This window comes from Falco peregrinus, chromosome 1 (genome assembly GCF_023634155.1).
Source record: "Falco peregrinus isolate bFalPer1 chromosome 1, bFalPer1.pri, whole genome shotgun sequence".
In the NCBI taxonomy this organism is placed as follows: domain Eukaryota; kingdom Metazoa; phylum Chordata; class Aves; order Falconiformes; family Falconidae; genus Falco; species Falco peregrinus.
The window spans coordinates 43,664,781-43,688,285 of record NC_073721.1 but is presented as its reverse complement, the minus strand read 5'-3'; the positions used below and the strand labels follow the sequence as shown (position 1 = coordinate 43,688,285).

The following is a 23,505-nucleotide window of genomic DNA, read 5'->3' as shown; positions in this document are numbered from 1 at the left end:
GGGATTTGTCATTGTTGCTTTTGGGCTTTCTTTAACTAGCTGTGTGCTTTCTTCATCCAAGCAAATTTATAGGACCAGTTTTGGAAAGGAAGGAGAGGATGTTACCAAGTAGATTGTAATAAGATCAATCCTGCTTTTCCTCACAGGGGTGCCAAACCAGCAAAACTACAATGAATCCAGTGAGTCAGATCTGCTAATATAAATATAAAAATAAAAATACATTTAAGATCCTTCTAAAGTGTGGTGAACATTCTGCCTTTGACAGTTTGATTTTCTGATGCCAGCTGCTCTCAAATGAAACACTCCAGTCAAAGAAATAAAAAAAGAGGAAAAAAAAAAGTTTTTCTCTATTCTACTCATCAGTGGTAAAAGCTTATGGGATGGGATTGTTTTCCTTTGCCGCAGCACCTCCCCGGCCAGCCTTGGCCCGGATTGTGTGTGAGCTTTGCTGGAGTGGACCTAGCTGGTTCAAGTTAGAGACAGGCAGTTTGGGAACCCAAGTGTGCAGCCAACAATAATGTTCTGGCTACTGTATTTGTTTAACCTTGCTCTCCAGTGGATGGATATACAGTCTGTTAAAGCACTTATCAGTCTATAATACCTTCACACTTTTGCGAGCAGAACTGTGGAAGTCATAGGCAGGAGCTTTTGCTGCAGATTGAAAATGTCTTTTAGCTTAAATGAGGCTGATGTTTGCAAAACTGAAGGTATAAGGTCTTGTTTGGGTGCTGTTTCTTTATGCTATCTGCCTAGCAGGTTGCATTTGGCTGCTCTTTCTGCTGGTAGATGTATTTGTGAATTTGAACATAATAGCAGAATGCAATTCAGCGCTGAGTCTAAGAATTATGCCTTGTAGGTGAGATCCCGGCAGTGCTGGGGTGGAAGATGCTGTTGTTTGAGAGCAGCTTCTTTATGTCCTACTGCTGTGTTGAAGAAATAGCAAATGTCTGATGTGAATAAACAGGAGCACATGGCAAATTGCTCAGCTACACTTTCATGTGCTTCACATGAGCCTGCATTCCACGCTGCTGTGCACTTGGAGTTATCACTTGATTTTGCATCTTTTCAGTGTGTGTTCCTGAACGGCGAATAAAGCAGGGGCAAGGAAGTTGCACTCAGGAGCTCCAAACACTGGTGTTTACTTGTGGGCTTGTATCAAAGTTGACTTGGTTATTAAATCCCATTAGTGCAATTAGTTCTTCTTTTTCTCACATTTTTTCTGTAGTTTCTGTCCCAGGCTCAAATGATGTCTTTGGGGTGATCCTTTGAACCATGCAAAAATCATCTGGTTAGGGTTTTGTTGTAGAATCAAAAATCTATGTTGTTTTTTCCACAGGTCCAGCTAGCATCCTAGTTATTTTGATTACACCTGGCTGGATGTCAAAGCCAATGTGGGTTTGGGATAGGGCCAGTTAGAACTGATTTACAGTTTTTTCAGGTATATCATGTGAAGTTTATGGTTTTATGTGATTTTGATTTGAACTCATCGGTTTTAAATGAAGCTTGCTTTGAATCTGGAGATAACAGAAATTCAAAGGAAAGCTCAAAGAATGCAGGTCTGCATGATTTAAAAATGGAAATATATTGTTCATACAGACTCTTTGGAAGTGGAATAACTGCATTTTTTGAGAAAGTTAAAGTTAATAACACATGTTGAATACACATGCAATCTGGGCCATCACCTAATGGAAACCCCTGTAGCTCCCATTACTTTCCTGCAACTAAACCAGCTTATATGACAAAACAAAACAGCCCTTGCATCTCCCACTCATTTCTGAATCACAGCCCTGTGCTACATCCAAAACTCTATCCAAGGAAATTTCCCTTTGGAAATGAACACCATCATTTTTATTGTAAAGTAGAGGAATTTATCATCGTGTCACATTGCAAACAAACTATTGATGCTGTGCCATATCAGCTGCAGTATTTTCAGACACATAAAGGTCACTTTCCAATGACTAAACAATTCAGCTGGAAATTGGGGCTCTGTGCTGAGAAAGCTGTAGTAACATGCTGATCGAATACTAAATCTGCAAGATCCAGAGACCATCAGCTGCTCCAGGTTGAAAGGGGAGGTGGCTGTGCTGAGGCTGGACATAGCAACCCAGCAACGGGGCTTTATTTCATCTTGCAGGAGATGTAATCTCCTTCCCAACCCCACAGCCAAATCCTGTTCTTCATTACACAGGTAAAACTGACAGATGAGATTTCCTCTTACTTCTGAGCCAACCAAATCTGGGAGTAATATAGCATCAGTGCGTTACCCCAGGAGTTTTATCAGCTTCCAGTTGATCAAACTTTTCTGTTGATCACCTGCCTGCATGCCTTTGTCCTGGAGCAGGACATGCTGCAGTTTTTCATCTTTTGCCATCAGACCTTGAAGTACCCCAATGAAAACAGGCAAAAGCAGACAAAGAGCATGAAACTTAGGAAAGCTGTGTATCAGACGCAGAGGACAAGGAGAGGTAGGAGCTGCAGTTTGTGAGCATCAGAAGTAAGGGAAAATTGCTGCTGGAGAAGAAGCAGCAGACTAGAAGGTAAGAAGGCTGTTGAAAGAGGGAGTACACAGCTTTCTCTCATCATCTGATGCTTATAATCTAGGCTGCTGAATCTTGGATTTGGTTTGGGCTTTTTTATTTTATTTTTTACAACAACAGGGTATTTTAAACTCATTGTTAGTGCACATAAAAACATAATATATGTACCAGTTTGGAAAAAGTAACTTTGAATGCTTTCCTTAAGTCTTAGAGGCCAACCTGAAATGACCCGATGATGACTTTCATAGTTGGGCAGACAACCGTTGACTCAGATCTTCTGATGAGACAAATCCAGAACACTAATAAAAGAGACTAATCCTAAAGCGTTTCTGACCAGAACCTAGAAGAAAACCCAGAGCAAAATTCCTGATGTCCCTTGAGTAAGCCTATGTCTATAATTTCCATCTGAGCTCTGTGGGCTCCTGAGGTTTGCAATGGTCATAGGAATTGGCTGATTTTTGAGGTGTTTGTTTAAGCCCAAATGGTGGCCTTTTTAATGGTTTGGTGCTCACTAATGCAGGCAATTTAATTTTTCTGGAACTCCAACCCAATTCCCAGCCTAAATGAGAAGAACAGTGCAACAGCTTTCAGAACAGATTGGAGGTCTGTGCTGCAGTCGGCAAACTGGGTGGTGTCCATGTGGCAGTCAAGCTGCCTTATAATATTGGGCAATAAACAAGCAGGAACCTTTCTGGTATTTAGCAACTGCACCATAGTATCTCATCCTTAGTAAGATTAACCTTAGGTCTGCAAAAACAATAGCATATTTAAGAATAAAAGGTCTGGGTGACTGCCAGCCACCTTGTCTGGCAATGGAGAGAGAAAGTTTTCATCTGTAAGGGATGTGTTAAAATGCTGCTCGTGTCATGGTTGGGATTCTCTGGCATGTGTTGAGTTAAATATAAATAACATTCTGCAGAGCAGTCAGCTAAAAATTGTAAATTAATTAGGTTTCAGTATTATGGTTGAAAACTGTTCTTTATCTGGATCTTCAAACAACAGAATAGGTTCTGTTGTGCCTCCACAGGTTCCGTTTCAGTCCATGAGTTTTTCTGTGGACTTGTACAACTTCACTTAGGATGTTGTGTGCTCCCCAAATAGACGGGGCTGTGGCTTTTACCAGCAGATCCTGTTCCTGATTGTTCTGTGGCTGCTGTTTTGCAAATGGGACACGGTATAGCCTGTTTCCCAGGAAGCTGTAGCGATCTGCCTGGGTGCAGAAGGGGCAGCAGCATGGTCCCCAGTAGGAAGGAGGGAGGGAGAGGCAGAAGCTGCGTGTGTGGGGACAATAGCCCCTCACCCTTCTCCCCCAGGAGGAGGTTGCTCCCTGCTGCCTGATGGAGAAGTGCTGGTGACAGCCCTTCACAGCCGTACGTAGCTTGAAGACATAGTCTGGAGGAAGCCCCACCATGGGACAGCAGATGGGATTTGGGGAGCAGACAGATCTGTGCGCTGGAGATTTGCTGTGTTTACAGCCGCCTGTGGGCATGCAGACAGGCATGTCCACTCCAGCCGCGGCGTCAGCCGTATGCCAGCACTGAGTAGGGCAGCATCCTAGTTTAAATAGCAGCTTTGCCTGTCAGCATTTAGAATTATTTTGATGTTACAGCGTGAGAGATGAGAACCACCAGTGTATGGAAAGCCTGTGGTGTCTGGCTGTGCTTGCTCAATGGGGAGGACAGAGTGGGATGGCATCTGTCTGTATTTAACCCACTCCTGGGGGAAGGTATATACTTCGTGCATGTATGTGCTAGTTTGTCCTTTCTCTTTGCAACATCTGAGCACCTTTACATGGCTAATGGCTTTTAAGCTCCAGATACCTGTGTGACGTGGGGGAATATCATCCTTGTCTTACAGACGAGGGTCTCGGGCCTGGAGAAGCCAAGTGCTGCCCAGAAGGTTGTAACGGGACCAGGCACCAGGCACGCCCAGGCTGAGGCCTGCTCCAGTGCCCAGCCTGTGGGATCAGTGACCCTTAACCTGTCGTTTGTCTGCAAGAGGAGCCCATCGGCACAACCTAACGTTGCCTGCAGCCATGGGTTGGATGGGGATCGTTCACCAGGGTGCCTCCCAACATTTGCTCTTCAGCAAATTCTTCCATACTGCTTTGAAGGAAAACGGTATGAGGAGATGGAGTTGATTGCAGCAGTAGATGCGTTTTAGATGTGGCAATGAACTAAGTGCTCCCGATATATCACTTTTCCCTGTCTGCTGACACGTTCCTCGGTCCCATTAAGAGAAGGAAAACAGGAGAGGCGGTTTGAAGAACATGTTGTCCCTGTGATTGACAAGAGGTTGTATAAATCAGTCAAAGGGAATCCTCCAGGCATTCCCTCTTGTGGGAAGATCCCACAGTGCTCTCTGGCCTTGTTCATTCTGTCTCTCGATGTTTGTGTACAAAATGTGTGGGTGGGAGACAAGCTGGATTAGAACCTCCAAGAGGAACAGACATCAGCAATTTTAATTGAAAGCAGCTTCCTAGGGAGGGGTATGACATGGGCTTCCAGTAAGTAGACACAAATAGTCCCCGCATACTTTGGAGCAGATACTAAACTCCTGTGGATTGCAATTGCTGTGTGGATCTGAGAACCTGGATAAGCCCCAGTGAGTGAAGTTTTTGAGTCCTGCATGATGCTGTCATTCTTCAAAGAAAATACTTGAGTGTTTGGTAACACCCTGAAATGTAAAGTACATCTATCCCTTCCCTCCGCAGCTGTCAGGTGCTTTAGCTGTTGTTTTGCATCACTGTAGCTAACGAGGATGTTAGGAAATAATTTATGTCTCATAAGCGTGAATTCCTGTGAATTTGTAGCCATGAGGAGAGATGATGCTCTGTCTTCCAGGCCATTGGAACTTGCAGCTTACAAGTGGTGGTACTGCAGCAGTAAGTGCCTTCACGCTGATGCTATCTTCTAGGGATTTAGAGGTGTGACAGACTCTCCCAGCAAATGGTTCCCAGGCTTTGCAGTTGTGGTGTAGCACTCAATAACAGGCTACAATCAAAAAGGAGATGTATTTACTGTGTGCATTAAAGCCTATTGAGGTGGTGGAGTCTGTAGGTGATAGGGGCTGTTTATCTAATCAGATTGTTATTACAAAACCCTAAAGAACTTTTTTGCCATTAGCTAAGTTTACTAGACAGCAGCTAGTGTAGAAAAAGCTCTTATGGCCACTCTGAATGTCGCGTCTGTTAGACTTTTCCCACACTTCCTGATTATACTCTTCTCCTGAAAGAACTTTTTTCCCCAGTACCACTTTGAAGCACTTGTCTGAGTAGCGATGGATCAGCCTCAGCAGGAGGAAGCTTATCTAACCTGTTCAAACCAGGGCAGTCCACTGAGCCTGCACACCTCAGCTCCACGTGTCTCAGACACAGGCTCTTTATGCAATATTAAGGTTTTTGCTAATATTCTCAGGCAGAAGTAGAAATGCACACAAATCAAACAAGGCATTTAAAAGCTATCAGAGATTTTCAACCCACCTCAACAGGGGTTTATTTTGAGTTTGATTCAAACTTTTGGTGAAGGTCTAGGTGAATTCTTAATACAGGTTTTCACTCATCCATTAAGTGGCACTTAAAATGCATCAAACATCAGTACTTTTGTTTCTTTCAGCCACCTTCTTGGACTAATAGAGGAGGAGATACAAGAGTAAGAACAAAATCATATAAAAGTAAGGAGACCTTTGTTCATGTCAAAGGGCTCTCTGACCATATAAATTGCAGATGTGACTACGATAAATTCCCTAGCTGGAGAGGTATTAAAATAAAAACCATGCTCCCAACAAGAGACAGGCTGCTGAAAATGCAAGGGAGAATTGCGAAATGGTACATGTCGAATTGCTGGCCTGGATTTCAAATGCCAAAGATAGTTTATGTAAAGCCTTGCTCTGCTGTAAAATGTAACACTATCTACTGGCTAGCCTCAATGAAGCTTGGTCCCAGTTGTTTAAAAAAAAAAAAAAACCAACTAAAAATCTTCCAGCCCATTAAAGCTGATTTATGTTTTGCCCATAGATTCCTCTGTGCTGGATCTTGAGGGACTCAGATGATGGAGGTGATTACCTCACTTTTAGCCAATCTGCTGTCTCATTCCCAGGCATCCCAGGCTCTCTTTGCATCGCCCAGACCTTGCCTGCTGACACCAAGAGGGCAGTTCCATGCAGAATTACCAAGTGGGCATAGGATTTTGAATGGTTAAAACCACCTCTGTTAATTCTCTTGTTTCACTTCAGGGGTTTGGTTTTGTTTTAATAATCGGGGAAATTGCTTATGGGAACAGCTTTACTGACAGCACGTCACCACCTGATTGCTCAGTTCAGACTCTGGTCTTGGAAAGAAATCCAATACTCTCCCCAAGAGTACATAGCTCCAGTTAGCACCTAGCACAGGTGGTCTGTGTGACCAGTCCTAGACTCTCCTGTGGCTCACACAACTGATGGAGGTGGTTTGACCTCCTGGGTTACAATCATAACTCCATTGCCACTATACTGTATGACCCCCGGGAATTCCCTCTATCCCTGTGATTCTGGTAATGACAGTCACTAAGTTCATGAAAGCTTTGGGAATCTTAATAGGTACCCGTCAGATGTTCTGAGAGCCTCAGCTGGAGGCATCCTTCTAAAGCAGTTGTAGCCTCTTGCATGGTGGGCATTTCTCATGTTTGCTGGGGGGATAAAGGCTATGGTCATGCATGTTTCTTTTTAGAAGCAGCTTTACTGAACAGTGCGTCTACCGTTTCTTGTAGCTTCATTTTCACATCTTACACACTGATGGCACTGCAAGGCTTTCTGGTACTTAGATTCTGGCATTTTTTCCTTTGAGCTTTTCATCCATGCTAGCACTTGGAATGCATTTACTCGTTCCTTAGTGGAAAGAGCAGTTTGCTTATACTCTCACTGCTGTCTGCCATGGAAGGTGCTGTAGGTGTAAGGAGAAGGTGATTCAACTTGCAGGAACTAGTTAACAAAACAAGAAACTAGTTTGCTTAAATTGGGTTGTAGAGACAGGACTTTCCTGGCTACACTTACTTCCAAGTTTACATGGCCATCTGTGGCTTCCCTGGGGTTTCAGTAACGTGCAGGTTTAAATAGGGCATTGCTTGAGTATGTGGAAAGCATCTGCAGACCCTCTGTGCTGTGAGTTGGTACGTTCAGAAGCGATCATCACTTTGACTCCAGTGGGAAGAGTCGTGGTCCATTTGGGTGGGTGCAAAGTTCTGAATGCTGTCAGAGACCTTGTGCCAAATTAAGAGGAAACTGTTGGCTGCCATCCAGCTGCTGTGAGTCTTCAGCTCCTTTTCATGTTTCAGTTTTTCTTATTGAGGTGGAAGACCTGGAAACGTAACTTTTGAATAATCTCATGGTATTTAGAAACGTCATTGTTGTGTATTATTTTATTCTAGCAGTGCACCTGGACTTTTTTCCCCGCTTTAAACAGTCATAATGCTTCCTTACTGTCATCTGCATCTGTTTTGGCATGTGTTTTTTCTCCTGCAGATGTGTCGAACTAAGGTGATTGACTTGAACGATGGAGTCTCTCAGTACGCCTGGTATCCCTGCACGGCCAACTTCCAGTACTCCCACATGACACAGACCATTTTCTGGCTGAAGGTAGGCAGCACACACGTCACTCAGAAGTCTGCTCTCTGCCTGTCTGTAGAAAGTTTCCTCAACAAGCAAAATACCGTGGGACAGCCTTCCCAGGGCCAAGCTGCTCCTTTCTTTGAAGTATGTTTAGTGCAAAATAGCAAAACAAAGTCTGAGCACTGTCTAGAGAGCCAGTCGTGAAGTGCCCTCCTGGGACGAGGCTATTGAATTTCTGAGGGTACAGCCTCCAGCTGCAGGGCTCTTTGACTGGAGTTTATCTAGTTTGTGTAAGAGAGGTTGGAAGAGAAGACTTCTGTGTGACCTGGGGTGGGAATTGTTATTTTAACAGTCCTGGACTGACTCTTGGGTTTCTTTAAAGCCCACCATGGTTCTCCACCTCAACCTTTGCGGGGCTTTTGTTTTCCCAGGCTTATTTTTCCCAGCCTATGGTAGCTGCAGCAGTCCTAGTTCACTTGGTCACTGATGGGACCTATTACCTGGATCAGAAGCAGGAGACCATTGGTGTGCAGCTGTTTGACACTAAAGAGCAAAGCCATGATCTTGGTAAGACTGTATTTTATTAAACTTCCTCTTTATTGCTTGCTTAATTTGTTGGTACCCCCATTCACAAACTGAACAATACTCCTGCTTGGTTTTTCAAGGATCAGATGAAAAAAAAAAGTGCTTGCTTAATGCTCTAGGACCTGAGTTTACTAGAGTGTGTTGAAAATGAGGCATCATTTTATACAAATGTTTTTCCATTCCTTTTCACTCTGTGTTTCGAAGTGGTTAGTTCCTCTTTAGTCATTAAATAAGCACTATTTCAATGTTTCACACACATCACCCCCCTGGAGAGACATTAACAGTGATACAGATAACTGCTGATAGCAGGGAGTGAGGGACCTGCCCCAGCTGCTGCATTCACCAGGTGTAGTCGGCTGGATCTCTAGTCCTGCTTGCAGGGAGGTTTCCATGGCTGTTTAATGGCCAACATTTTTCATGCAAAGCATTTCAGGTTTGATGAAGGTCTAATACCAGGGCTCTTGCAAACTCCTTGCATGGCCTCAGGCAGATGTGCCTGGCAGAGGCTGTGGACCTGCTAGTTGTGCTGAGGTGCCAGGGTGGACCATACCCTGGGCACAGGTACCTGAACCTGGCAATGTTGTGTCTGGTGCATTGATCCTGGCTGCGTTTAAGCTCCAGGACCAAGAGGCTTACCCTAGCTCCCAACTCCACATCAGGGTACGGCTTGCATAATCCCTTTTGAGCTGTCCCCTGCCCTTTTTTGCACTAGCCATGTCACCTCAAGAGCAGTTTTTATGGAAAGCATAACCCTGCTTCCCCAGCTTTCTGTTTTACCATAACTTTGCAATTTTGACAAGCTGAAACTCAAATGAACTTCCTGCTAGTGATGAGAAAGAAAAAGGACACACGCAACTGACAGGTGTTAGGTACCTATCCAGGGTAATATATAATTTGGTGGGGTGTGGAGGAAAAAAAAAGAAAATATATGTGGTGTCTGCTGTCCGAGAACAATCCAAAATTCATAGCAAGTTGTGCAGGTTGAGTCAAAATAGCTCCCAGTTTGCCAGAGCCCCTGGATTAATTTTATCCTCCTCCTTTTGCAAAACAGTGGCACATAGCTCTTTCCCTCTGAGAAATAAATGATGGAGACAAAAGCATGCCAACAAACACTTAATGCAACATTTCATGGAGACAGACAGATTGTGAGAGAAAGAGAACCAGAAAGAGGAGCAAAGAGGAAACTGAGGGTTAGGTTTTGAAATCCTCGATGAAGTTGCAACATGAATTTGGCATGGCTCAAACTGATGCCTGGAGATCTTCACAGCTAAAATGCTGCCTTCATCATTTCCAGAAGAGGCTGGCCTGGAGCAGAGAGGTGTAGGTGGGCTACCCCACAGTTCTCACTTTGGCAGAGCTCCTCGTCACTCTTCTGTCTGAGATCTGGGTGGGACATTAAGTCTTTGTCCAGGATATTGTATTTGATGTGTTTTAATTATCACTGTGGCAAGCTAGTAACTGCAGCTGAGATGCAAACTTTGGCATGCACTGGGTGCAGGACTGACTGCAGACGGTCAGTCGGCCTTAAGCAACAGCTGGTGGCAAGTATGTCCAGAAGGAAGTAGCAATAATTTAAAGCTTGATCGGTCCTCAGTGTGCTAGACGCTCCCATGAGCAAAACACAGTCTATCCAGAAGTGCAGTTTTCCACCTTGATCAAAGCAAATTTTTTCCATGTGAACTCCCAGAAAATAATGAGAAGCTTCTTTTGAGTCTCAGTAGGAGATGGAGAGGTTGGGACACCAAACACCTCGGTGCTGCTAGCTCAGAGCCATTGCAGACACTGGGGTTCAGCTGCCAGGTACTTTGCAAGAGCTGTTGAGCATTGAATAGGTGGATACAGAGCATGGGGACAGCTCTAGCTCCGCTGCCATGGGCGCATGTACTGTCTTGAGTGGCTTTTTGCTAATGAAGGCAGGTTAGTTAAATGAACCTGACCCATTCAGTCCCCGTTTAACTTGTCGGAGTCAGAAAGCACAAGCAACTGCAGCGCAGCTCTGAGGGTCTGTTTTGTTGTGGACACCACCTGAGTGTGAGGAATGAAATTGAAGTGAATAAACAGCCTCATACCATAAGGTCTTTCTTGGCTTTCCATCAGAGAAGGCAGAAACTTCCAAGGAATTTGGGAACCCGGGATTTTGAGTATTAACTGCACCTGTTTGTAAGTGAGAAACGTGCACCGTTCCACAAGGAGCTGATATCAAAAGACCTGTGGGAGGCAAGTAGACAGGGAGGTTATTTCAGGGTCAGGTAAAGACCAAAACAAAAAGACTTTTGCTTTTTTATTTTATGGGTTTTTTTTATTATTACAGGAAGATATTTTTTTTTAATTGGAGGGTGGGAGATAGATGTTTAAAGAGAGTGGTCAGAAGTCTGTCTTAATTCACAGGAAATCACTTTCTAAGGAGAAAAATGAAAACTTTTTTATTCCTTCACTTTTGAGTCAAGAAACCTGAACTGGGAAAAAAAAAATAATAATAATAATAGAAATCCCTGAGCCAGTTAAACATGCAAATATAATTTATTTTATTTCCAAATTTGTAAGTCTCAAAAGGTAGCCAAAGAGCCTGGGCCAAAGCCGTTGCTGGGGGAGCTCCAGTGAAGCGAATGGAGCTGGAGCCAAGCTGATCCTCGGAGTGATGCCACGGAGCCGCGGAGGCAGGGCTTTGCTGGCAGCCAGCAGGCCGTGAATCTCAATTAATGAATTTGAGGCCAGCTGACAGCTGTCTGTCCTTTGAGTTGCCCCTGAGATGGATTTGGCCCATTTGAATTCAATTTGCCTGTACCTGAAGGTGGAAATTTATTCCCAACTATCCCTGAGTACCTTCTCTGCTGAAGAAAAGGGATTAAGAAGTCTCCTTGTCATCTCTGGTGCTTCTGTGCACCTCGCTCTCTGGAGAGACTTATTTTCCCAAGGCACAATTATTTTCTTCTCATAAAAGAGGACCTGTAATACCCTCAGTGGGTCCATCACCCTTGTTTCTGTCTCCAGGAAGATCTTCACCTTTTTTTATCAAAGAACAAGATACCCTAAACCTGAAAACCATTAATAAAAAAATCAAAACTGGGCACATTTAGTGTAGAGCTCATGCAAAAAAAAGTTTTATGCTGAGTGCTAATGACATGCACAGCTACAAACAAGCCACTGGTGTGCTGGCCACGGTGCACAAAGCCACCCAGCCTGCCAGCACCATTTGATGCACGGTATAAAGGGTCCAACTGTCCTCTCAGACTGGTTTTACAATAGCGCGACTCCGCTTCCTCCGTGATGGTTGCTCCTGATTTAACAGAGCACAATAGGAACGTAGCTGTGGTCTAAAGAAACCGCTCTGAGAGCCTGCCGTGCTTGTGGAGAGAATGGCAGCCTTTCTTCAGCTGTCTGGAGGGATATACTTCTCTGTTAAGCTCTCCGGAGCGATTTGGGAAGCCCCTCCAGGCAGCTTACCATAACTTTTCAGCTCTATAGGACCGCTCCTATGGGTGAAATGCTTCTGAAGGGCCCACTGCTTCGGGAAGTGATTGTGTTAAGTCTGACCCTTCCTCTGATCTTGTCTCTCCTCTGGCAGGTGTCCACGTCCTGAGCTGCAGGAACAATCCCCTGATTATCCCCGTCATCCATGACCTCAGTCACCCTTTTTATCACACCCAGGCTGTCCTCATTAGCTTCAGCTCCCAGTTTGTGGCCATCTCCGGGGTGGCCCTGCGTTCCTTCCACAACTTCGACCCCATCACCATCAGCAGCTGCCAGCGAGGACAGACCTACAGCCCAGCGGAGCAGAGGTGAGCCTGTCAGCTTGCTTCCTTCTGCCTCGCCACCCACCGCCCCCCGTGCCGCCCGCCTGCGCCGGGGGTTAAGAGGAGGCAGGAGGGACACGGCAGCTGAACCCTGCTGACCCTTTTGTGTCGCTGCTAAAAAACCGGCAGTGTTCTCATTGATCAGGATGGATGAGACATTTAACCTGCATGGGATACTGTTAGCGAATTATTTCCTCTTCCTTTCTCCTCCCTCCATTATCCCAAACTTGGAATTGGAGCCAGTTAACTCTTCGTACATTCCCCAGTACGGCATCGTTTTCACCACTCACACACCGGCTCCAATCTAAACCGCTTTGTGCTGCTGAAGTGCTACAGGGACCTCCCATGGAAGCAGCCGTGCGGAGACAAAGTGATGCTTGTGCCCTGGCGGGGCCGGATCCTGCGAGGTGCTCAGGCCCGTGCGGCGGGTGCTTGGCTGCCGGCATTCGTGGTGTTTTTATGGCTGGGTAAGGGCCCTGAGTACCTCTCTGGATCTGGCCCATGCTCTGAAAAGCTCTGTGGGACCCCCCAGGATGAAAGGTTTATGGCTACCGTTTTATTCTTGTTGTTATTACAGACACATCAATAGATCACCACCAACCCCTCTCAGTCTCTGCTTTACAGCATCCCACAGAGATTGTGACCTTTCCTGGCCTCTGGTGCGGCAGCTTCATGGATCCTTTCAGCGAGGCAGTGAAAAGAAGAGGGGAGAATTTAGCAAAACCCCTGAAAGAATATTTTTTTTTTCCCTTTGTGAATTCAAAGTGTGAGCAGTCATCATGCTGTAGCGGCAGCAATAGTAAAACAAGTTGCATATCCCAGTAAACCTCTGCTCAGCCTCCCAAGCAAGCTGTCAGGTTTTTTGATAATGTTCTGGCTTGGTTTTAGGACCTGCTTTTATTCCAGGAAAGGCAGGAGGGTGAGAAGGGGGAGAAGGAAGGGAAAATAAAATTAAATTAAAAAAAAATAAAAAAAAGGAGTATATCTATAGCTAAATCAATCCAGTCAGTGGGTTCTGACCTAGATTCAAGGAGTCTGATCATTCTATGCAATAGGTTGTATAAATTCAGAGGCCCAAAGGCAGCAGGATCAAGTTTCCGAGGAGAAGTCTAGTTGTGGAAGTTTGGCCAAATCCCAGTGCAGGACTGGGAGAGGCAAAGGGTGAGAGAGACCCACTGGAAGGAGATGGCGAGAAGCAACAGGGAGCTCAAGAGGGCTGTGGCGCAGGACCACATTCTTCCCTCTCAAGTTTTCAGTAGGAATTGAACCATTTGTTCACTTATGAAATTAGAAGTGCTCTCTGTTTAGAAAGTTATTTCCTTAATAAAAAATTCATTCCCCTTAGGCAAAGCTTCAGTAAGCTTCTGCAGCCCGGCAAACTAACCTTTAGAAATCTCTTGAAGAAGAATCACCCGCCGTTTGCCTCTTCTTTTTCTTCTTGGGTTTTTTTTTTTTGTTGGTTTGGGTTTTTTGTAGGTTGTGTTTTTTTTTTTGCATTGTTTTGTTTTCATGATGCACTGAACCATCTTAGCCCCTTGCTCTCAAAAACCCCGTCAGAGCCTCGCTCGTTCAAAGGAATGGCTTAGGTTTTGCAGGTTACAACGCTGGATTGATCATAAAGTTTCCCATGTCAGTCAAGGAACTAGAAACTCCATGAAATAAAGCCCTGGTCCAAAGCTGATTGAAATCAGTGGGATTTTTTCCACTGGTGACAGTGCTGTAGTGGGGAGTCTCCTGTCTGCCTTGTGGTGGGATAGTTTGGGTGCCCATATGTGCTTCCTTCTGTACAAGTATCTCTGAGCATTTGAGGTGTCCAAGACGCAGCGAAAGCTGTGCATTAGGTCCTGCAGCAGGAAATAGGTGACGCCTTTGCTGTCCCCTGCCATCTTTTTCCTTTGTTATTTTACTCAATCCAGGAAGAATATAGAAAGATGGATTTAAAAAAATGTATTCTTAACCAGATCAGAAGCGGGATGTAGGTTTTCTGCCTCCCATGCTCACGGTCTTCCTACCAGACTCCCTTGGAGTGACAGCCCCACACTGCCTGCCCTTCCCTTCTCCCCTTTCCCCACAGTTGCATTTGCCTAATACAATGTTAAAATATTTATTTATTTTTTAAAGGAACTTTCCTTCCTTATGTGTAAGCATCAATTTTAACCACTTTCATTCTCCTTAGGTCAACATGGATATTTTTGCCTGCTCTTTGGCTTCTTTTTGCAAGAGATATTATTTCTCTCTCTTCGAGGAGAATTATTTTGGTTGGAGAGGATTTATAGCCAGATACAGACACTTCTAGGCAAGGGTGCAGATTTTAAATACGTAAGGGAAAAGAAATATATCGGCCCTTGAAAATTAACAGAGCATTTATTTTGAGGGTGAATGGATCACTCCCATGGGTTAGTGACAACTTAATAACTGAAAATAAAGCATGTACTCACTCTTTTTTCTTAAAACACGTATTAAAGTTAGTATTTTAGAAGAGAAAAAGGAGCTTAAATGGAAAAGTCCCATTGAACTTTATAGGTAGTTGTCAGCCATCGTTACCTCTTTTGAAAATCCATTCCATCCTTCTGAAGACATTTATAGAGAGGTTGAAAAAAAAATATTCTGTACTTTCCAGTTGTTTTTTCTGCTGCAGTTGACCACAGGCTCGGTTTTGTTTTTAGCAAAAGTTTACCTCACTGCTGGAGATGTGCTGTAAAAACAACACGCTTTATTTTCACATTGCATCCTTAGACCAGACATAATTGCTCAGTTAGTTTTTCTTCTGTGCTTTATAGCTCAAATTATTATACTTTTATTATTTCCTATTTAGCCTGGTGGAGCAGACAGTGAAATAGGGAGGCAGAGGCAGAGGTAGAACTGCCCACCCTGCATCACTCCGGCAACAAGCAAGCATGGTGCCTTGGGGCTGCCTTCAACGGCGGTTCCTCAGAAATCAGGGTTTTGTCCTTTTTGCCAGGTGCAAGCATTAGCTGAGGGCCTCCTATCCCTGGCAAGGCAGTTCTTGTGAAGTGCCGCTGTCCCTCGGTGGCATTTCCCTGCCATGTTCACCAGACCTGTCCCCTCCTCCATCCCGCCTGGTGCCCTTTGCTCCTCTCCTGGAAACTGCAGGCAGCGGGTGTGAAAACCCAGGTAGATACCCCAATTCAGCTGTCAGAATTGTGGATTTTAGGAGTTTCCAGCTTTCTAATCCCCCATTAACTCTGTGTTTGTAACGAAGCTAAGCCTGCACACCGCCGGAGCAGGCTCTGGCTGCCCGCAGCTCCCTGTTGTGCATGCCCCACGTCGCCAGCTCCCTGCACTCTCTAGCTAGTGTAGCAAAGAGATTTTCCTTTCTTTCATTTGGTTAAAGCTTGGCGTGAACTCAGCGTTACGGCTGCAAAATTGCTTCTGCAGGGGAGATTTTGGGCTTACCTTCCTCCATCAGTGTGCACAGCTGGGTGTTTGACAGCTGGGGGGGACCAGCACTGGAGACCAAGACTCACTCCTGGCCAATGTGCCATCGCCTGCCCTGGCCCTGGCCTCCGTGGGGGGCCATCCTCCTCCTCCGGGCTTCACCCTCTGCTGCCCTAAGCCAGCCCGGGGAGACGCAGCCCACTCCAGCTCTTCTCTTTGTCTTGCTCTCTCCTGCTGTCAGCTTCCCCAACAAGAAATGATGAAGATAAATCTTCAGCAGCGGAACAAATGCAACCGGCCTTTATAACTCTGGTTCTTTTTTCCCCCTTTTTATAAGGGTGGGGGGGAAGGGTTTCCTCTTTTTTTTTTTCTGGTGTGATTTAATGCAGCTTTCTCTTTCACGATTCAGCCGTCTTTCCCCTGCCCTGCGTTCTGTCATTAAAAGCAATCTCTGTCAGCTTGCTTCTGGTGAAATTAATGAATTTCTCGCAGAACTGTTAATCATAGAAGCTTTGGTCCGTGACATGTGTTATAATTCAGTGGGTTTTTAACCTTCGCCCCATTTTGGTAATTGGCAAACGGCATCATTTGGCTTTTATTAAAGTGGAAGGCGATGCATTTTCTTTGTTTGTCTGGACAGACTCTGGCAGGGAGACCTGCAGGGCTGCTGACGCCCAGGCACACGGTCCCGCTTCCAGGCTGGTAGGGAGGGCGAAGGAGCTTGGAGGCCTTTATCAGTTGAGTACGGACTCCCCCAGGCAGGAATCCCTCCCACAACGGGATGCCAACAGGCTCAAGGCAGAGCCAGTCCCCAGGGAGAACATCTCCCTGCCAGTGGTGGGGACGGTGGTCTGCACCAGGGAATGTGGCTAGAATATATATACGCTTGGATTAGAGAGAGAGAACCTGTTCTTGCCTTTGGAGGGATCTCTACAGAGGAGAAGACAAACCCACCATAAGGGTAAATCTGTTAGAAAAACCATCAGCAGCTACGCATGTGTGAGCTGTACATGTGGTGGTGTAGAACAAAACCAAAGTGTGCTTCAGATCTGCAATCCAGGCTGGCCTGGGCTGTGGAGAAGGAAGTTTTTCCTACGTACAATAGGTAATGGTGTGGCTTTTCTCATAATGAGTGTATACCCTGAGCTTTTATGCTCACTTATGCATATATATGTGCCAGAGCTATCATGAAGGAAACAAATAATTAGGGCATTATACTATGATGAGTTCTTGGAAAAGTGCTTGACCCCAGGGTTAGGAAAAGAAAGTTTGGCTGCTGTAAGCTTTTCGAAAGAGGAAGTCCTGGATTGTTTTTATGTGAGGAGGGAAGAGTTCCACTTAATTGTTATAATTCTCTATAAACATGTTAAAATACAAATGTTTCTAGGATTGTGTCACTAAGACCCCAATTTAGCAAAGCCCTTAGCTATTTGCTTACATCCCCCTGTAGTCAAATCTATCAGTGGGACTTAACTGTGCTTTTGAAGTTAAGCACATATTTAAGTGCCTTGCTGAATTGGGGCCAATATTGGCACAGAGAAATAAAGATTTAGAGGTTAATGACTGAGCTTATTTAGATTAGGGATGGGCAGAATGGATTTGAATAAAGGAAGAACTGGCTCAGAATGTCAGCCTACATATGAAGCTAACTCAGTTCAGGGCTTTTCACATCACTGAAATGGTCTGCCTTGATGGGTGTTTTTAACATGCCGCAGGCAGAGGAATGTGTGCAAGAAACCCACAGATCCTTGCACTCACCTTGGAGCTTGAGTGTTGCTTTGGGAAATCACACACCACCAGGGCAAGAACAGGAACAGGTGAATCCTGAAGTAGACCCAGTAAAATAAACACTGTCAGGAAATATCTGAGGCACTGACACTTGTTCGTTACATGTACGTCAGAAAATCATTAGAGTGGTCTGTGGGTGCCTTGCAAAGCTTTGGTCCAGACCAACTCACATTCCCAGGTGCATTCAGAGAGTTAGGATAGACCAGGGATGATTTGCAATAGGTAGTTTTGGATGAAGTCACCCAATTTGGATTGCAGGACAACGGGATAAACTGCCCTATGACAGGAATCAACACGAGTTAAAGTACAAGTGATTTCAGTCTCAGATCCTCTATATTGTTTCTTTCCTGAGGAATGCATAGTTTCTGGAGCCTGTGATGATTAACCACTGTTAAATGGCAGGACCCACAGTTCTGCAATATGGATGTGATGGGTCCTTTGTCTCAACTTCCTACTTGGAGATATTAATTTCTCCTTCTTAATTCTGCCTTTGCAGAACTCAATTCAGGATTGTGACTTCAAAATTCATTGGGATTTACGGCTGACAGTAGCTGATACCAAATTGGAACCAGTAGCTAGAGAACCAGAAATATTTAAATTGGAAACATTTGGTGGCAGTGGTTGGTTTTTTACAAAAAGTGAATGGCTGTATTGTTTGTCACTGAAGTCATTCATATAGAGTTACAGACAGAGCGAGCTGCCCAGATGATCTGCTAACTGAGGCATAATCTGGAGCCTGGAGGGGGGGGCTAAAAATGTTCCCTGGCCATTTAAGAAGACCACAAGGGGACTTGTAAACAGAAAGAAGAACATCACAATAAGTGTTTCTTAATGCCTTTGTCTGTGGCATTTCAGTTCTGTAGGACTTTTAAGCCCAGGCTTGCTCATCTGGTGCCCTGATATGAACTCAAGAAACCAAATTCTTTTTCCCCTTTACATTGATGGAAATGAAAAGCAATGCCACTGATTGCAGTGACGTTGCTCCAGATTTCCCTTTGTGCAAATTGCAAAGGTTTTCTTAGGCTCATCCTTCCCTCTGAAGCTGCTCAAGGCTGAACTCAGTGCTACATAGATGTGTTGCACATTGATTCACATAAGTATTAAATTAAATAGGTCTGCTATTATTTTGTTTTTCCAACTTTAGCGCACAAAGGTTTTCAGATTTTGCGGGAGTTTTGCAATGGGCAGTCAAGGTTCGCAATACGCACTTCTGAGAATGGCTTGGCAGTAGTGCTTGCTTTTTTCCTCAATGAGTCAACTTCCTCATTTCCGAAGCCCTGGCACGGGAGCAACTCGTTTTGCAGTCTCACCGCCTGAGAAACGGAGGGGAGCAAAGTGACAGTTAGCTATCATGGGTAGATGTAGCTGGGACATGTAGGGAGGGTTCAACAAGATGTCATCCATCATTTATGCTCTCACTCAACATCCATGTTCAGATGTTCTTGCTAACGCCACTGGGTGACTTAGCTAGCAGTGCTGCGGGTTAACAGTAAGGTACCGCTCTTCTTGAGAAGCCACAGCACGTGAGGCTGCCGGGGCTCTGCTGCCCTGGGTGATTCATGTTGGGCATTGACACGACGTTGCATGTGGCTGTTCTCCTCACCTCATTTCTCTGGAAGAGAAGACCACCTGGGCACGAGGATATGCTGTCCACTTGCTCTTCCACCATCGCATCCACAGCCTTGTTGACTGGTGGAAAGTGAAATTGATGGCAGTTCAAATTTGTATGTCAGGCTGTGAGTTGCAGTGACTGGAAAACATATGTGAAACCCTTGGTATGCGGGGTGGGATCCTGCTGAAAGCAGAATCACTCCACGTAGGTCAGCTCTGGCAAAGGATCACCCGTTCTGCAGAAGCAGTGAGTGTCACTGTTGTAGTGCTGATAGACAGGGCGCTGTTTGTTGCATAGAAGGGGATCGGGTTGGCCAAGACAGAAGTGGAACTCTCCTTCCTCAGTCCTATCAGCGGCGATACTTTGTGCAGAATGAGGAAATAAGATCTTTCTGCATGTAGAAATTGTTTATGGCTCATCGCACTCCAGGGAAGGGCTGCCACTGAACACGCAACCTTAAATTACAAGCAGCGGGCGCTTCCCCTATAGCACTAGTCGAGGGCAGAGAAATGAGTTGTGGAGGTACATAATAGGATCATAGAATCATAGAATCATTTTGTCGTCTGATCTGATCTAGAGCTCAGTAGAGACATGTACAGATGTGCTTCTCTATCAGTAACATGGGGATAACAATACCAGCACAAGTATCTCACAGGGTTGTCACGAAAATTAATTAGATAATGTCTGCTCAATGCCTTGAACACAGCAAAATACCATGTACATGCTAAGTCCTGTGCTTACTAAGGTGGATGCGATTTTTGTGGCTGTTAACCCTTTCTCTGGGAGAGGGGAATAACTTGCATGTAATCCATTTCAAAATATGTGTATTGGTGCATTGCTTTCCCCTTTTTATGTAACTGTCTGTTTTAGGTTCTTCCCTACCCACATAGATGGTGAAATAAGTCAAGGTTTTCCCTCCTCAGAATTAATTACACTGTATTTAATTTAAATTCATTTAAATTTTCAGCAGAGGCATATTATCTTGTAGGAATCCTTAACCTCAGAAATTTTGTCTCTAATCCAGCAAAAAATATTTGCATGTAGAATCATAGTACAATTTGGGTTGAAAGCAACCTTTAAAGGTCATCTGGTCCAGCCCCCGCCCCCTGCAATAAGCAGGGGCACCTTCCATTAGATCAGGTTGCTCAGAGCCCTGTCCAACCTGACCTTGAATGTTTCAGGGGTGGGGCATCTACCACCTCTCTGGGCAACCTGTTCTGTGTTTCACTGCCCGCATTGTAAAAAATTTCTTCCTTATATCTAGTCTAAATCTACCCTCCTGCTTCAAGACTCTCAGCATTTTCATTGCCCTTTAGCTGAGGGACTGCCCCATACTCACATTCGAACGTTTGCTATAATGTTTGACTGAGGTCATCAGAGATGGTGAAAGATTTTGTGTCAACCAGACATCTCTGTGTATACAAAAATAAAACAAACCCCTCTTTTTACAAGTTGTGCTAAATGTTACAATAATTTACTGTAGGGAGAGCAGACAGTTTCTGTCCAGGGAAACATTTTATGGATGGCAGGACAGCAACTGGAGAGATCTGAAATGACAGCATGCTGCTGAGCTTGATAAGAGCTTATCAACACAGCTACACAGCTGATGTTTGGTGTTCCTTGTGAAGTGGAATAAAATGAATGTGTTGATTTCAATCACATTATTCACTCGAGTTTCTCAAAGATAAGAATGTCTATCACAAAAACCCCTCCTCACACGTACACACATGCACGCTTATCACTAGCAATATCGGACACTCCTGAATTCAGCAGAGATTTTAAATTGGATGGGATGTAAGGACTGCTCTTGGAGGGAGAGTGCTTTTGTGGGATGAATAGATGGATGCACATTGGTACAGGAGTAGAAAAGCTACAGCGCAGGTGAATGTTGCAGAACGGAAAGTAATTCTGCAGAATTGGCAGGCTCTTCCCTTTTGCCACAAGACCTGTACTTCGCTTTCAATGTCATTGCCATTACCACTGTCCCTGTCCTTTGAAAGACATAATTAGACAGCGTGCTCATTGGTGAGGAGCCCTTTGCCACACTGGGTTCACTCTGTGGTCTGTGTACCGGCTGCCTGACAAGTGACGAGTTTGCCAGTCAGACGCGCTTGCTTTTGTGGAATGAATGATTAAATAATGAAAGCATCGCTTCTTGTCTCCCACCTAGCTGTGTCCACTACTCCTGCGAAGCCACCGACTGCCAGAAGCTGGAGATCGAGAATGCACTGCTGAACTGCACCGGTGGCGGGTGGTACAACGGTGACCAGTGCAACGTGAGCTGCAGGACAGGCTACATTTTGCAAGTCCAGCGAGATGATGATCTCAGCAAAAGCCAGGTTTGTTCTGCTGGTTTTGTATGACCTGCAAGACAGAGATGAGCAAACAGATGTGGTGAAATTGAGAAATAACCCAGTCTAACCCCCAAAATCTCAGCTCAGCCTTGGAACAAGGCTTTATTCAAACACTTCTGATCAGAATAGGAGCCATCTGACTCTGTAGGAAGAGGCACTGACAGTGAGCAAAGCTCAGATGTTCCCCAAATTCAGGAGTTTTCAACCCAAAAGGTTTAAATATGTGTTCAGCCCTTCTTTGTCCTCACTGTTTGGCTCTACTCACCCAAACAGTGTTTCTTAGGCTGGTTTTTGGAGGTGTGGTGGTTGGGGTTTTTTGCACAACTTGTTTCTGGGCAAAATATCTCATTTTTATTCCTTGGGTTGAGGCTAATGATGTCTTAACTCCTTTGTAGTGTTTCAGTCCATCTCCTCCACACCCTGACACTGCAGAAGTGCATGGGATCACAGGTGTGGAAAAAGCACCTAAACTTTTTTGCTTCCACACAAATCACCAAAAACCTTCCCCCATGCACCAGGGAGTGCTCCCCATCTTCTCTAAGCCATGCATTAATAATCCCGTTCCACAACAGCAACACGTCTTGATGCAGTGATTGGGGTATTGAGGGAAACTATCAATTTCTTTAAACATTAAAAAAATGCAGGTCCTTTGTGGTGGGGGAGGTGGATGTGCAGCATCCAGCCTTGGCATGCCTCTAGGAGCAGGGTGCATGGGATATGTGGGTGCAGGGCAGACACCCCAGTTTGTGCTCTTCTCTCTAATGCTGCCGGATCCCGTGAGTGCCACATGGGGGTGGTTTCCCCGTTGGCACCTTCTTGTGTGTGGTTGGGGCAGCGCACGCATCTGGGGCCGGGGAGGGCTGGGGGCAGGCAGCCACGCGCAGCAGCCTGGCTGTATTTGTGAAATACCATGTTCTTCATACGCTCGCAAAGTGGGGAGACAGAGTGGAGGTGAATGAGTCAGCCCTTTCAACTCAATTACAAAACAAATACAGGACCCTGTGAGCTGGGCCTCTTCCATCCTAATTGGCATCAGCACCAGAACCCCAGCTCCAGCTGAGCATTTTTACAGAACAGAAAACAAGTTCTCAAATGAGCCTGAATGGCTGAACCAGGAAATAGTTGGAAGGGATCTGTACGTTGAGCACACAAGAATCCCAAACCAAATAAAACAGCCTAAACATGGTTCACCAGCACTGTGATATTTAAACGCAAGAAGTACCTTTTGGGGAAGCTCAGCCAACTGTATATGGTTTTGCTGGGAGAGGTTTGGTTTCAGAGCCTTGATCAGACTCATATGACGGGAGCAGAGGATTTTAGCACCCCTCGCTAACGTGATTCACTGCCTATTACAACACGCTTCCACTCGCACTGGTCTGCGATTGCACTTCATTGTCTTTTTTCCACCGATACAAACCCTGAGGCCAGGGCTTGCTTTTGCTCAGCGCTGTGCGTTCACAGGGAAGGAGTGGAACATCTTAAAGGTATCCATGTTCAGCTAAGCACATTAAACACAGGCTTTAAAAGTTTATTCGTGTGTTTTGGAGATCCGTTAAAAAGGATTGGGCAGTTTCTTTCACTGTGTCATCTTGTTTTATTTCTTTGTGCCACGTACTTCAATCCAGAACTTGTGGAATGTGTAGGTAAGAAATGGATTATCTGAGAATGTCCAGAATCCATGGTTTGGGTTCCTCGTATTGTGTTGTACTGAATTGCACTTGGCTCCTTCCACAATTGCTTCCCAGCTTCAGCCCCTCTTCAGGTCACAAGTATTTGGAGATGAGATAGGGCCATGTGGCTTGTTATCTACGGTCAGAGGGACTCTCTTCATGATCAAGAAACCTTGCACGGAG

General features: G+C 45.1%; 1 protein-coding gene across 1 annotated transcript in view; it reads left to right on the top strand.

The window, feature by feature from the left end:
- PAPPA (pappalysin 1) overlaps positions 1-23,505 on the top strand; it is a 184,459-nt gene that overhangs the window by 117,185 nt on the left and 43,769 nt on the right. Inside the window, exons 11-14 of the mRNA XM_005231279.3 lie at positions 8,034-8,147; positions 8,552-8,687; positions 12,271-12,484; positions 21,469-21,637. Of these exons, the coding sequence (XP_005231336.1) occupies positions 8,034-8,147; positions 8,552-8,687; positions 12,271-12,484; positions 21,469-21,637 (633 nt within the window). The remainder of the gene's footprint in view (positions 1-8,033; positions 8,148-8,551; positions 8,688-12,270; positions 12,485-21,468; positions 21,638-23,505) is intronic.